Below are 14,803 nucleotides of genomic sequence, written 5' to 3' on the forward strand. Positions count from 1 at the left end.
CAGTAGGAGGATTGCTTAAATCATTTAATATTGATTAAAAAAATGGATGCCATTAGTTTAGGATTAGATCAATGAGTTATGAAGATAATTTACTTGTAGAAATGTTATCATTTTTAACATTACATACATTCCATTTTTTTCAATGATTCAAATAAATTAATGTTAAATTTTCACTGAGGCTAAATGAAAATTTTCACTGAGCAGGGGACAGGCTACATTTGCGCCAAGTACAGCAGCCCCAAGAGCACCTAACACCTGATGACCAAATTTCTCCCCATTATGAAGAGGGAACGCTGCTTCCACAAATACCGACCGCGGATCCCAGCAAAAAAAACAGCAACATCGTTTATGTATGGCAGGGTCGGCACCCTACGGCCCCCGGGCCGAATGCGGCCCGTAACTCAAAATCATCCAGCCCGCAGGCGTATATATATTTTTTCCCGTCATCGGGCCCACAGACTTCCTTCTTCTCCGGTACTGCCCGTGGATGCGCTGGCGGCCGCAATCGTGGAGCAGCCGAGCACAGAGCTCTGGCTGTACCGTATCCTGCGCAAAGCTGCCGGCGTGGGCGCGCACCTTCTGTGTCTGGGCTTCGCTGTCGGGATCGGGGTTGTCAATAGGCCGGGGACGAGGGAGTATGAGTATTTGAACCACTGCCTTCAGGACAGAGCCAAGGCAATGGTCCGTAGGTACGTCATGTTAGTGTGTACCCGTAAATAGGAGGTCAATGCTCTGGGTGGCGGGATCTATGTGAACACGTGATTTGATGCCTGGCATCTGGGGCGGGATCATGTGTACATGTGATAGATGTGGCCCGCCATCCGCTCGCCGACATGCGTCCTGGCCCCTATGCAGAACAAGATTGTCGACCCCTGATGTATGGGGAGGTTTTGATCTGAGTACTCCCAATGCCCAGCAATGTTATCCCTGTTATACTGTCGTTCTTCCTGATGGTTTTGGCAAATGGTTCTGTACAGCTCTCAAACAAGACGGGGGGGAATGGGCAATCCCTGCCTGACTCCATACCTGATGGGGGGGGAAGCTATCCAATTCCCATCCGTTGACTTGGACTGAACCACCTTCCCTGTGGCGTGTTCCAGGCAGTGTATTACCCCTCCCCCCCCCTTTCATCTTAAAGCTATGCCCTCTCGTATGTGATGTTACGTCCCTGGTAAGAAGGCTGACAATCTACCCTATTTATGCCTCTCATAGTTTTAAAGCACACGGTATTGGGGGTTCAGTATTGATATGGATAGAAAACTGGCTGGCAGACAGGAAGCAAAGAGTAGGAGTAAACGGGTCCTTTTCACAATGGCAGGCAGTGACTAATGGGGTACCGCAAGGCTCAGTGCTGGGACCCCAGCTATTTACAATATATATTAATGATTTGGAGAAGGGAATTGAATGCAACATCTCCAAGTTTGCGGATGACACGAAGCTGGGGGGCAGTGTTAGCTGTGAGGAGGATGCTAGGAAGCTGCAAGGTGACTTGGATAGGCTGGGTGAGTGGGCAAATGCATGGCAGATGCAGTATAATGTGGATAAATGTGAGGTTATCCACTTTGGTGGCAAAAACAGGAAAGTAGACTATTATCTGAATGGTGGCCGATTAGGAAAAGGGAGATGCAACGAGACCTGGGTGTCATGGTACACCAGTTATTAAAAGTAGGCATGCAGGTGCAGCAGGCAGTGAAGAAGGCGAATGGTATGTTAGCATTCATAGCAAAAGGATTTGAGTATAGGAGCAGGGAGGTTCTGCTGCAGTTGTACAGGGTCTTGGTGAGACAACACCTGGAGTATTGCGTACAGTTTTGGTCTCCTAATCTGAGGAAAGACATTCTTGCCATAGAGGGAGTACAGAGAAGGTTGACCAGACTGATTCCTGGGATGTCAGGACTTTCATACGGAGAAAGACTGGATAGACCTGGCTTGTACTCGCTAGAATTTAGAAGATTGAGGGGGGATCTATAGAAACTTACAAATTTGTTAAGGGGTTGGACAGGCTAGATGCAGGGAGATTGTTCCCGATGTTGGGGAAGTCCAGAACAAGGGGTCACAGTTCAAGGATAAGGGGGAAATCTTTTAGGACTGAGATGAGGAAAACATTTTTCACACAGAGAGTGGTGAATCTGTGGAATTCTCTGCCACAGAGGGTAGTTGAGGCCAGTTCATTGGCTATATTTAAGAGGGAGTTAGATGTGGCCCTTGTGGCTAAAAGGGATCAGGGGGTATGTGGAGAAGGCAGGTACAGGATACTGAGTTGGATGATCAGCCATGATCATATTGAATGGCGGTGCAGGCTCGAAGGGCCGAATGGCCTACTCCTGCACCTAATTTCTATGTTTAAATCGTCTGTCATGCCTCCCTTCACCCTGCAATGTTTCAGAGAAATATTGAAATTTGTTCAACCCCTCATTTCAAGTCGATGAGCTTTCACTCGCCTGAAGTATTAACCTTGTTTTTCTATCCAGTGTGCCTGATCTGCTTAATATTTCCTGCATTTTCTGTCTTTCATAGAAAATATTAGAAAAAAATTGTGACCTAATTTAAATACAGATTTTTATCAATGAGTAAAATAATTTGTCAACACATTGAGTGTTCTTGAATCACTAGTCTTATCTCCTTCATTAGGGACTCTTTGTTCAGGTCCTATGATAGAGGAATAGAAAAAGAAAAATGTCGGAAACACTCAGTAGTTTAGCAGTATTTGTGGAAAGTGAAATAGATTTAACAATCCTGGCCCCTCCCTATCAGGCGGATTTCCTTTGTCTATCCATTTCTCCTTAATTTGCTCTGCAAATTGAAACTAATCTGCTTTTCCAGCTCTATTGAAGGACCTTCGGCCTGAAAAGCTAATTCAGTTTCTCTTTGTGCAATGCTGCTGGACCTGCTAAATGTTAACATACATTGTTTTCTGCTTAAAATGTGGATTTTTAGCATCTGATGGCTTTGAATTGTCCTTTACTGTAAGGGGGAATTTTATTTTTGAGGATAATTTTTTACTTGCCAAACATTTATGTTCTCACCAATGTGAAAGGACAGCTGGAACTAATACCAAATTCCTGCGTATCTAAATTCAGATTGCTGCTAAATGCAGCTTTCTTGACTGCTCATTTAATTTGAAAAAGTTTCCTCGTTAACAAAAGTGATCAATAATACTTGGAAGAGCATTTTCTGATACATTGATTTTGGATGCCAGTAGTCAGCTGCAAGTTTCTACTTCCTGAAGTTCAACTTCCCTAATGTTCCTGCATACTTTACAATTTATTGTCAACCATTATTTTATCTGCTGCAGGCAAGTTGCAATCGAGGAAGGAGAAAGGAAAGCCAAAGAACTGAATGTAATGTTTATTGAAACTAGTGCTAAAGCAGGCTACAATGTAAAACAGGTAAGTGAGAAATAGGGATACACTGCAGGATTTGCTTGCTTCTGTGGCGACAGTGGAAAACCAAAATGTTTATTTAATATTGGTATCAGTGGGATGTTAAGGTCAAGTTTTATGCATGACCTGACTGAGTTTTATGCAACGTGATTAAATTGGTATCTCTGAAGACTCATCTCTTATTTCCTGACTGTGACAACTGCACAAGATCAGCTTTTGCTAAAAGCACCTGATAACTTAATTTTAGACTTAAGATCCAATATCATATTTACTAAAAAAAATGGGCATTTACCTCTTTACTGCAGGGTAGCTTTTGTGAATTGACATTTTGATCTTTTCATCCTGTATGTAGCCCAGAAACAAGCAAAAATTGCAGTTCAAATATATATGTGCTTAGTTTTAAAGTTTCTGTTCTGTGTCTTGCTATCTGTCCAGGCAAATAACTACCGAAGAAGGTGAACAGAGAGCCAAAGACCTGAATGTTCTGTTTATTGACACCAGTGCAAAGATAGGCTACAATGTCAAGCAGGTAGAGCTTGGTGTATCCATGGCGTGGCATTTGTAATGGTGTTTAGTTATCCTGCCTTCTTGCTAGATAATTGATTGCATGCTTCTGTTATGAAGAAATAAAAACATTGTACCTATTCGGCTGCATTCAAGTCCAAAAATAGCTCCAACTGATGAGACAGTTGTGCACTTTTTGGAAAAATACTTGAATTTTAGCAGCTTATGTAATAATTTACTGAGATTGCTGCTAAATTGGTTGCCATAAAATATTAATTTTGGCCCCAAACATTTGTTTCAACTTGGCCACAGTGTGGTCGTTTCAGAATTTTCTCTTTGGTAAAAACTTCAAATGTTAAGCAGCCATTTATTTTGCTGCATATTTTCAGTAAATTACAATTTCTTTCAGACACTGGTGGAACCGCGTTTCAGGGCTTCTGCTTCTCTCTTGTAATTGTTTGCCTTTACAGATTTGAACCAATCAAGCCTGATGCTGGTGGCAATTTCACTTTTGCTTTGTGGGGGGCTTGGAATATAACCACTTCTTCAAAAGATTAATTGTGGAATGTATTTTAAATTGCACTTTATTTTGCATGTTAGATTATTTACAGGTTTATTTAATGCCAGTTTCTAAGATGTTTTTCTTTTTTCCAGACCATAAAAAAATTGCTTTTAAAATCTATTTCTAGTACAGAGTTCTCAGCAATGGCTTCTTGCATTAAAATGTGTAGCCTTTTCACTTTTGACGTAGTTTGTGGAAATGCGTAAAGCATTTTGAGCACATTGGAGTTCCAGAGTTGCTTCTTGATCTAATCGAGCCCTTGCTTTCCCCCTCTCTCTCTATCCCCTCCCCCTTCAAAATTCTCCCACCAGTCCTACTGTCTTTGACTACATCCTATCTCTGTCCCGCCCACTCCCCTGACATCAGTCTGAGGATTGATCTCTACCCGAATCGTCACCCATTCCTTCTCTCCAGAGATGCTGCCAGTCCTGCTGAGTTACTCCAGCATTTTGTGTCTATCTTGTCAATATCTTTGCAGTATTAGATGGTGCTCATTATTGCTGTAACCTTTCATACTGGGTTTTTATAACATGATCAGGGTTTAATGACTCGTTGTAGATCAATTTAAAATGGACATGAAGTTTTTTTTACTGATCTTGAAGATTCTTACCTGAAAATAAGGATCTTACGGAGTTCATGTAGCCATGGGGAGAAAAAGGGAGATAAGCAACTGCAGTTGCTGGAATGTTGAGTAATGAAACAAAGTGCAAGTGGAATTCGGCAGGTAAGGCAGCATTTGTGAATGGAAATGGACAGAAGACGTTCAGGTCGGGACTTTTCATCAGCCTCTGAAGGATCCTGACCCAAAATGTCGACTATCCACCTTCCGCCACAGAGGCTGCCTGATCTGCTGAGTTTGTAGATTTTCTAAACAAAATGTGTCGCAAAATCAGTAAAAAGCTTAAACAAGATCATCAGTTCTGAAGGTACACAAAAATACTGGAGAAACTCAGCCAGTGCAGCAGCATCTATGGAGCGAAGGAAAGTTCTGATTTTGTTTTTGTACGACTCCAGTGACTGCTGTTGGTAATGTGGATCAAATGCTTCCATCACCTAAAAAATTGTAAGATTTAGGATTTGCGTTAAATATTGATAGCTCGAAGCATTTTTTATGATACTAACCAGAGCAAATAGATGCAGAATTACATAAATTAGCAGCGAGGTCGAGTGTATGCTCTTCCCATAGTATCCTCCTTCATGTAGAATGGAGTGCAGGTTTATAAGAGGCAGAGATTTATTAGAGTGGACATAAATGAAACTCAAACTAGTTTAAAATGCACTTTGTTTGCTCAAAAGATTTTGACTTTCAGTTTAGTTTATTGTCCCGTGTTTCGAGGTACAGTGAAAAGCTTTTGTTGCATACTAACCAGTCGGCTGGTGACTAACTTCGCTGGCAAGGTTAGTATTTTAAACCTGTCCCCAATTGCTCTAAACATGATGTTAATTTATCTCTTTAGATAGTCCTCCACAGCTGGTGGTATTTATAGCGTTGTTTTGAGTTAGGATGATATGTATTTTTGAGGGGGAACAGTTCTTGTCATTCAGGATTTTAAGGAAGAGGCCTTGGAGAATTTCTGCAGTACATTTTGTTGATATTTCTCCCATCCAGGGTATACTGGTGATAGAGGGAGTGACCGTCTAGGTTTATGTGAAGATTTGGCATTTAACTGGTTTGGCGCCAAATTTTTCAGACTGAATCGTGCCAATGCTGGTTACCCTCGTGCGCAGGGCAGCAAGCATGTTTACATGTCTGAAAATTGTGGAAAGCACCACAATATCTGTATTCTGCTGCTCTCCTCCATCCATTAGATGCATTATTGCATCCATTATTGCCTCCATCCATTAGATAACACAATTCCATCTTCTGCCTATGCAGGAAATTCATTTTGGCATTCATATTTTAGCAAGATTTCGTCCAATGTTCATATTTCAATTCCTGCATTAAATGTGCTAAGACCCTATCTTTTTTTGATCAATTTGAAGCCATAAAGTTATTACATTTCTGTTCATTTAAAGAAAACGACCATTTACGCACACTGTGCTGATGTTCGACATCAAGCATTTTTTTAAATCATCTGTTGGAAATGGAAATTATACAATTTTTTCAATGCTAAATTGGGTTTTAATGCATCTATTATAGATGTCCTTAACCAAGGCCATAAGGAAGATGTTGCCAGAATTCAAGGGATAGAGTTAGAGATAAAGGCAGGCTTAGGCTAGGACATCATTCCATGGAATATAGGAGAGTAAGCGACAACCTTGCAGAAATGTACAAGATCTTGAGGGGCACAGATAGAGTAAATGCAGTCTTTTTCTCCAACGTTTGGGTAATCAAGAACTAGAAGCCATTGGTTTTAAGGTGAGAGGGGAAAGATTCAATAGGGACCTCCAGGGAAACGTTTTCCCACTGTGGAATGAGCTGTCAGAGAAAACGATTGAGACAGGTACTATAACAGCATGTAAAAGACAATTGGTCAGGTATATGGATAGGATGTTTAGAAGGATAGAAGGATAAGGGCATCTTGGTTGGCATGGGTGAGTTGCTCCGAAGGACCCATTTCCATGTATATGACTGACTAACAAAACATTCAAAGGGGAGGGTAGATAAAAATGCTGGAGAAACTCAGCGGGTGAAGCCGCATCTATGGAACGAAGGAATAGGTGACGTTTCGGGTTGAGACCCTTCTTCAGACTGATGTGGGGGTGGGTGGGGCGGGAAGAAAAAAGGAAGAGGTGGAGACAGCGGGCTGTGGGAGAGCTGGGAAGGGGAGGGGAAGGAGGGAGACAGCAAGAAACTACCTGAAATTGTAGAAGTCATTGTTCATACTGCTGGGGTGTAAACTGCCCAAGTGAAATATGAGGTGCTGCTCCTCCAATTTGTGGTGGGACTCACTCTGGCCATGGAGGAGGCCCAGGACAGAAATGTCAGATTCGGAATGGGAGGGGAAGTTGAAGTGCTGAGCCACTGGGAGATCAGGTTGATGGTTAATGCAAACTGAGTGGAGATATTGAGCGAAGCGATCGCCTTGCCTGTGCTTGGTCTCACCGATGTAGTTGGCACCTAGAACAGCGGATGCAATAGATGAGGTTGGAGGAGGTGTAGGTGAACCTCTGCCTCACCTGGAAAGACTGCTTGGGTTCTTGGAAGGTCGAGTGGGGAGGTAAAGCGACAAGTGCAGCATTTCCTGCGGTTGCAAGGGAAAGTACTAGGGGAAGGGGTGGTTTGGGTGGGAAGGGACAAATTGACCAGGGAGGGAGGGAGTAGTCTCTGCGGAAAGCCGGAAGGGGGGGAGATGGGAAGATGTGGCCAGTGGTGGGATCCCGTTGGAGGTGGCGAAAATGTTGGAGGATTATCTGTTGTATGTGACGGCTGGTAGGGTGGAAGCTGAGGAGAAGGGGGACTCTGTCCTTGTTACGAGTGGGGGGGATGGGGAGTGAGGGCAGAGCTACGGGATGTAGAGGAGACCTTGGTGAGAGCTTCATCTATAGTCGATGAGGGGAACTCCCGTTCCCTAAAGAATGAGCTCTGGTTCAAAGGGGAGGGTGTGATTATTTGGAATAACATGATATTCATAAAATTATCATGACCTAATGCACCATGGTAGGCATTTTGTGACTACTTATCCTCAATATTTAGGACAATATAGTCTACTCCTATATTTTTTAATAATATTCAAATAGAAAGTGTAACACATGCTGAATGCCAGCAGTGACAAGTAAATATTTAGTGATGGTAATAATGACAAAATCTTTTCCTCGATTAATACTCTGACTCAGTATTGGTTCTACCCACTGCATGTCGAAGTAGTCTGTTAAATATAGCTGCTTTCTACAATTTGCATTTCAAATATGCTGGTGATGAATACTTTTGCATTTAACAGTTTAACAGTCTATTAACACTCATCTTTTACTGTATTAGCAAAGAACGCCTGTTTTTTTAATTTATCTGTTTTTCGTAACCATGAACATTCAAGTTTCCTCCTCTTGGAATCACTTTGGTGATTTTTACAGATAAAGCTGACTATTCAGTCTTGTGTGAGTAGTGTTAAAGGGTCAAGCGGTTAGCAATTGAAGAATGGGAAGCAAAGGTGACATCAACTGCTCTGTGCAGTTAGTATCAACTAATGATTTGCTCAGGTGCCAGAGTAAAAGATGGTGCCTCTTGGATAGACATTGGATCCTGTCTACTATAAGCCTCCATCCTCTATTAGCCAGCCAATTAGCAAGCAAATTTCAACATGAGGTTTTATTTTCTATAATAATATTTTATAGCATCGACAATGTTATTCCATCAACTTTGATCCAATTTTATGGCCTGCTTAGCACTAAAAATAATTGAGTAGGCCAATTTGCTAATCTCACTAAACTGGGTTGGCTGTATGTGCTTGCAGCTGTTCAGTTCTCGTTGACTTTCTAAATCAATTAGTAGTTCAATCCTATCTCAAAAAGGACAAACCCTTCTTTCCTAAGTGACCGGCTACCATTTTTTTAGGTGTATCTTCAGTAATTGCCTACAATACTTACAGTCCGAAAGGATTATTTCTTATATATACCCTCCCATGGTGATGGAGTTGGGCTTTTTGCAAAATTCCTGTCAGCTGTGGTATTCTATAAATGGATCTCTTAGTTATACAGGTGCACAACCTTTTATCCGACAGCCTTGGGACCAGACACTTTTCGTAATTTGGAATTTGTCGGTCTTCAGAATGGAAATTTTTTAGTGTAGATTTTAATGGCTGGCTCGGTGGTAGAGTGCCCGGCTCATATCCGCAAGGTCGCGAGTTTGCGCCTTGATCCCGGCAGTTCCTCGGTCGCGAGTTTGAGTCTTCAATGTAGTTTTTTCTTGCAGAATAAATGTCTGTATGAAATGCAGTGTGTTGAATGAATTCCTGAATTTGTAAATGTGACCGCAGCATTGAATCACCTCCCGCACTCATGTCACCCTAGCGGGGCTACATGCCCTTAGGTGGCCTAAGGCGACATTTTCACACTCTTATATCCGTGTGCAGCAGAGGCGCCAAACGTGAGCTTTGGTGTGCAGACGACATCCTGGAAAAAATGTCTGGTTTCTTCCAGGTAGGCGATGTACCCTCCCGCGCAATATACCCTCCACTTCTCTTTTATGAAGGTGATTTAGTTCCCCTTTCTTCCAGGACCGACCCGAGGTTCCGCTGTCACCTCTGCGGGCCACCCTCGGTGAACGCTCACTCAACTTTGTCTTGGGATTCCTACTCTCCCACGCAATGTACCCTCACCTTCTCTTTTATGAATGGGGATTTAGTTCCCCTTTCGTCGAGGACCGACCGGAGGTTCCGCTGTCACCTCTGCAGGCCGCCCTCGGTGAACGTCCTGTCTCCCTGTCCCTGGGAGAGCAGGGGGCGATCAAACAGCACAATACCCCCCCCCCCCCCCCCCCCCCCCCACCCCCAACTCCAGAGGAATCCGCTCCCCGATGGGCCGCTACGGCGACAAGTGGCAGTTCGCCCACAGCCTGAGCTGCGCGACCCCAAGAACAAGACGCACCTTGCGCACCATCAGTTTCTGCCCCTCTGGAGTTGGAGCGGGGATGGGCTGGAGTTGCTGATCTGGGATCTCCGTGCTTGCAGTGGGCCTGGGGGTCGGTGTCCCGATGAGGGGGCACAGCTCGGGCTGTGGGCGAACTGCCACTTGTCGCCGTAGCGGCCCATCGGGGAGCGGCTTCTGGTGGTCCCGATGTCTCCCGCTAGTTTGCAGTTTTCCTCTGGAGTTGGAACGGGGCTGGGCTGCTGCTGGCTGTGGGTCTCTGGGATCTCCGTGCTTGCAGTGGGCCTGGGAGTCGGTGTCCCGTTGGTCCTGACGTCTCCGGTGACTGGCATTGCCGACGTGAAGACAGTGCAAAGCCCCCACGCCGGTGCAATGGGCGGGGAGCTGGAGAGGGGAGGGAAGGGGTCACACACATGGCCGGGAAGCAGAGGGGTGTAGGTGGGGTGAAACTGAAGGGAGCGACAATCTGCTGCTCCCTGCCCGCTGAGTTAAAAAGTTCCCACGCAAGACTCACGATACACTGTGTATCGTGAGTCTACCGTGGGAACTTTTTAACTCAGCGGGCAGGGAGCAGCAGATTGTCAATTATTAACCCTCCCGCGCAATATACCCTCACCTTCTCTTTTATGAATGGGGATTTAGTTCCCCTTTCTTCGAGGACCGACCGGAGGTTCCGCTGTCACCTCTGCGGGCCGCCCTCCGTGAACGTTTTCAAGGACCTTTTTTCAAGGACTGAGGAGGTTTTCGTTATTTGGATCTTCGGATAAAAGGTTGTGCACCTGTATTACTAAATATTTATGAATTCTTGGTACCCAATAATTTGCTAATTTATTTTCCTCTGGGTCTTCAAAACCTGTTGATAATTGCAAATTTGACGTGTGAATTCAAAATTGCCCGAGGGTTGTGCATATTTTCTATGGCGTTTGCAAAGGGAAGTAGCAATATTTTCCAAAAAGTATATCATACTGGACATTTTGTTTGGATCGACAACATGAGACGGCAGTTATCTGTACCTTTTAAAGAAATTTGAATGGAAGATGTAGCATTAAAACTGCAGAAAACTGTCCTACTTCCTTCATTGTGGCTGGCTGAACTCTGGGGATTTGGTTGCTAAAAGATGCAAGGAGGAGCCAAATTAAAGACACTTCAGTGCGATATTTTCCCAAGATTCTTATATGTTTTTAAGAATCCTGTTGCACCACTCCATCTTTAGTCATTTTAGCTACAATGCTTTGCAAAATCAAAAGTTTTTATTTTTGTGTATTTCTTACCTTAGCTTTTCCGGCGTGTAGCTGCTGCCTTGCCTGGAATGGAAAGCACACAGGATAAAAGCAGGGAAGACAGTATCCTTTTGGCATGCACAAGTGTAAACATTGTTTTTAATTTGTTGGGAACCATTGTATCACTGCATGTGTAGTTTAAACCAGAAATCCCAAATTTACTGTCCGTTTCAGATTATATAATAAAAGATTAGCTGAATCGTGTGACACTCTATAAAATGCGCTGAAATATTGCAATCTGAGAGGATTTCAATGCCTCACCAAACTGATTACTACCTACCAAACTATTAAATGTAGCAGGTACACAAAAAGCTGGAGAAACTCAGCGGGTGCAGAAGCATCTATGGAGCGAAGGAAAATCTTTCCTTCACTCCATAGATGCTGCTGCACCCGCTGAGTTTCTCCAGCTTTTTTGTGTACCTTTGATTTTCCAGCATTTGCAGTCCCTTCTTAAATATATTAAATGCAACATTTGCATATGTCCGTGATCAGGCACTTTTAAAAATAAAAATGGCTTTAAAATGTATGACAAGATTTTGCCTTAACACAGTCGACTTTCAGTGATTGATATAAAACTGGAAAAGACCCAAGAACAACCAGTCAGTGAGGGAGGATGCTCCTGCTAATAATGGTTCTATAGCCTACTGCTTATTTGTCATTGCCATCCACCACAGTGTGAATATTGGCTAGTAATCTTACCCTGTTGGTAAAGTATTGCAATTCATCATTGCTGGCTGTCTTGTAATTGATCTATTAGCTTCACAAGTACAAAATGTGGAGAAAATGTCAGTGTCTTCATTGGAATCAGATACAAAAAAAATGTAATTGCCAAAACTCAACTTGCATCAGTTTACTTTTAATTGGAAGACGCATTTTGTTCTTTGCATTGTATAATATTGCACTTTTAATGATGGAACTCTGTAGCTGTTTAGTGTAAAGGACAGTTTATGCAGATAACATCTGAATGCTAAGTGGCTTTATGACAGTGACTATATTATCCGAACAATGAGACACCAGTGAATTGGACCTTTTTAATTACTTCCAAATGATAAGTTTCTCAACTGAATCGTTAAGTAAATTTCAAGTGTGCAAAGAGAACAAAAAAATACAGCAAACATTGCTTGCAGACTTACTGAAGCCTGTTAGTATTTAAACCCCCCAAATCATCATGTATATGAATTAATTTTCCCCATTTTTCTTCACCATCTGAGCCCAACGTATATATTTTTCCTAAATTTACCTGTGAATTAAGATGGTGATAGCTTCTCAGATACGAATTTTCAAATAATGATGCATAATTTCCTGTTAAAGGAGTTGCATTTGAAAGGCTGGAAAATAATTGAAGACAAGTCTTTGTGTTGCATAGGTTGGAAAGTTCTCTTTACTCACTTGCACATTTCAAAACTAGAATGTCTTCTAGCATACAGAGATCTCTTTCAATTGTGCATCTGAAGGAAGGAGAGCATTCACATGCAGAACTTGTAAAATTATGCATCTTTTATTCGTGTTTGTTACAGGGCTTCCATATTGTTTAGGGTTTTGTAGCTCTCCATAGTTTGATTAACCTATCTGGAATGATATGATTTAGCATTTTAATTTAAGAACACATTGTTTCTTTCCCCTCTAATTTATTTCTGTGCTCCAGATTTTTTTTTTTAGGTCTTAGATAAGTGTAACCAAATTAATGATATTTGTCATAAACGATTTTTCTGCATAGAACACTATAGCTTTATCTTATGAATTTCATTCCAATCCAAACATCAAAGCATGTTTAGACTAACTGGTTGGGGGGAGGGGGGGAGGGTTGGAGAAACTGTTTCTAGTTAATGCTGTACACCACTTTTACTATTTTTATTGGAGAAAGTAATATCATATGACACTGTCGTGCCCTCCAGTTAGGATTTTTTGCATCCTTTAAGTGCCTACACCTCATGCGTTGTTAAAGTAGGGCTGCAGGTATAGTTGGTCTCACTTGTTGCTATGATTCATAATTCTGCCTTACTTTTGGTGTGGCATGTACAGGCACGGAGATTCCCTGGTCTGTACAAAACGTGACCAGCATATCAAACTTTGAAACATTGCCTGGAAATGGCTACTTTTCCCCCTGGATGCCAGAGCTGTAATGTATTGCAGATTTCTTTTTGCTTATCCATTTAGATAACTACTAAGTTCTTCATTTTGCTACTGAAAATATTGTAAGACGGTGTGGCTTGGGTTCTTTCTATATGTTCCCATTTGTGATCCACATTTTTTCCTGAGAGTACAAGGAAATAACACTAAATGGATTGCCCATGCATTTTTCCTCCTCTGTATTTAAACAATTATTAAAACTCAACTGGGGAAGTTATGAGGCCAAACAAGAGCATGCTGATTTTTATCAGAACTTCTTTATACACTGACAAAACTAACAAGCTTGTGGACAATTTTTTTGGAGAGCGGCATTTTTCTTTTACGTATGAATGAAGATTATTTCACAAGCTGAGCTCTCAAGGCTTCTGTGGTGCAGTAGTGTGCAGTTTCAATAGTACTGGTTTTTGAACAGAATATGGCTTACTTGGCTTGACTGTTGTACCCATGCAACTGTATATTCATTACTACTTTTGCGTATGTCTTGTTACTATGATAACCCGAAGTTTAAAAAAAAAAGGAAAATTTTGTCCTAGAATATCACTAGTACCTCAGCTCTGTTTGATAATGTAAAATAAAAAACCCAAAGCCTGAACAAAATAAACACCTGCCTATTCAAAATAGTTAATTGGTGTGTGTTTTGTCATCTATTTCTTTGATTTTAAACTGGATATTAAAGCTACCACATTCACGATATAAATGTGATTTGTGTTTTTGTCTTACTCCGTAGTAGCGATGTACATCCGAGGGTGAGTTTTGGAACAAAGCCAATGAGATAACCATGCTGAGAAATTAGCATTGAGTTTAAATAGGCCTGAGTGAAATGTTTTATATCCTTTGCTACATATATTCAGCGCAGAAATACTGACTAACTTCCACTTAATGTGCCATGGACTGATTTATATTTTGGTGCAGTTGTGTAAACCACGTATGCCCATTTGTGCCTTCTATGGCTGTTTTCACCTAATTATAGTTTCAACAATTTCTAGCCCCATCTTGTCGATTTTATTGCCGATTTAGCATTCTAATAAGTCCAATTGATTCTTTATGTACACTTTTTGGTCGGTGTTGTTCTACGCTATTTAGGTTTTTTATGTGAACTTTTAAAAGAATCTCCTTTATTCCTGAACTAAGCATGTCTCCCTCTTGTATTCAATGATTCTCTTGTTCTGAATGTATCTACTAAAATATAAAGTAATTTAGTTTAGAGATGCAGAACGGAAACAGGCCCTTCGGCCCACCGGGTCTGCGCTGACCAGCGATTCCCGCACATTAACATTATCCTACACCCACTAGAGACAATTTTTACATTCACCAAGCCAATTAACCTACAAACCTGTACGTCTTTGGAATGTGGGAGGAACCTGAAGATCTCTGAGAAAACCATGCAGGTCACGGGGAGAACGTACAAACTCCATACAGAC

At 42.0% G+C, this 14,803-nt stretch overlaps 1 protein-coding gene across 4 annotated transcripts in view; it reads left to right on the forward strand.

The window, feature by feature from the left end:
- Positions 1-14,002, forward strand: part of rab6a (RAB6A, member RAS oncogene family) — a 92,428-nt gene extending 78,426 nt beyond the window's left edge. For 2 of the 4 annotated variants that reach the window (XM_055636582.1, XM_055636583.1), the window contains exons 6-8: positions 3,819-3,912; positions 11,249-11,315; positions 11,814-14,002. In XM_055636582.1, the coding sequence (XP_055492557.1) occupies positions 3,819-3,912; positions 11,249-11,315; positions 11,814-11,878 (226 nt within the window). In that variant the 3' untranslated portion in view covers positions 11,879-14,002. Of the gene's footprint in view, positions 1-3,295; positions 3,390-3,818; positions 3,913-11,248; positions 11,316-11,813 lie in introns of all 4 variants that reach the window. The other 2 variants (XM_055636581.1, XM_055636580.1) reach the window with 1 other exon arrangement.
- Positions 14,003-14,803: the final 801 nt, after the last annotated feature.

Source organism: Leucoraja erinacea, chromosome 6 (assembly GCF_028641065.1).
Source record: "Leucoraja erinacea ecotype New England chromosome 6, Leri_hhj_1, whole genome shotgun sequence".
NCBI lineage: Eukaryota > Metazoa > Chordata > Chondrichthyes > Rajiformes > Rajidae > Leucoraja > Leucoraja erinaceus.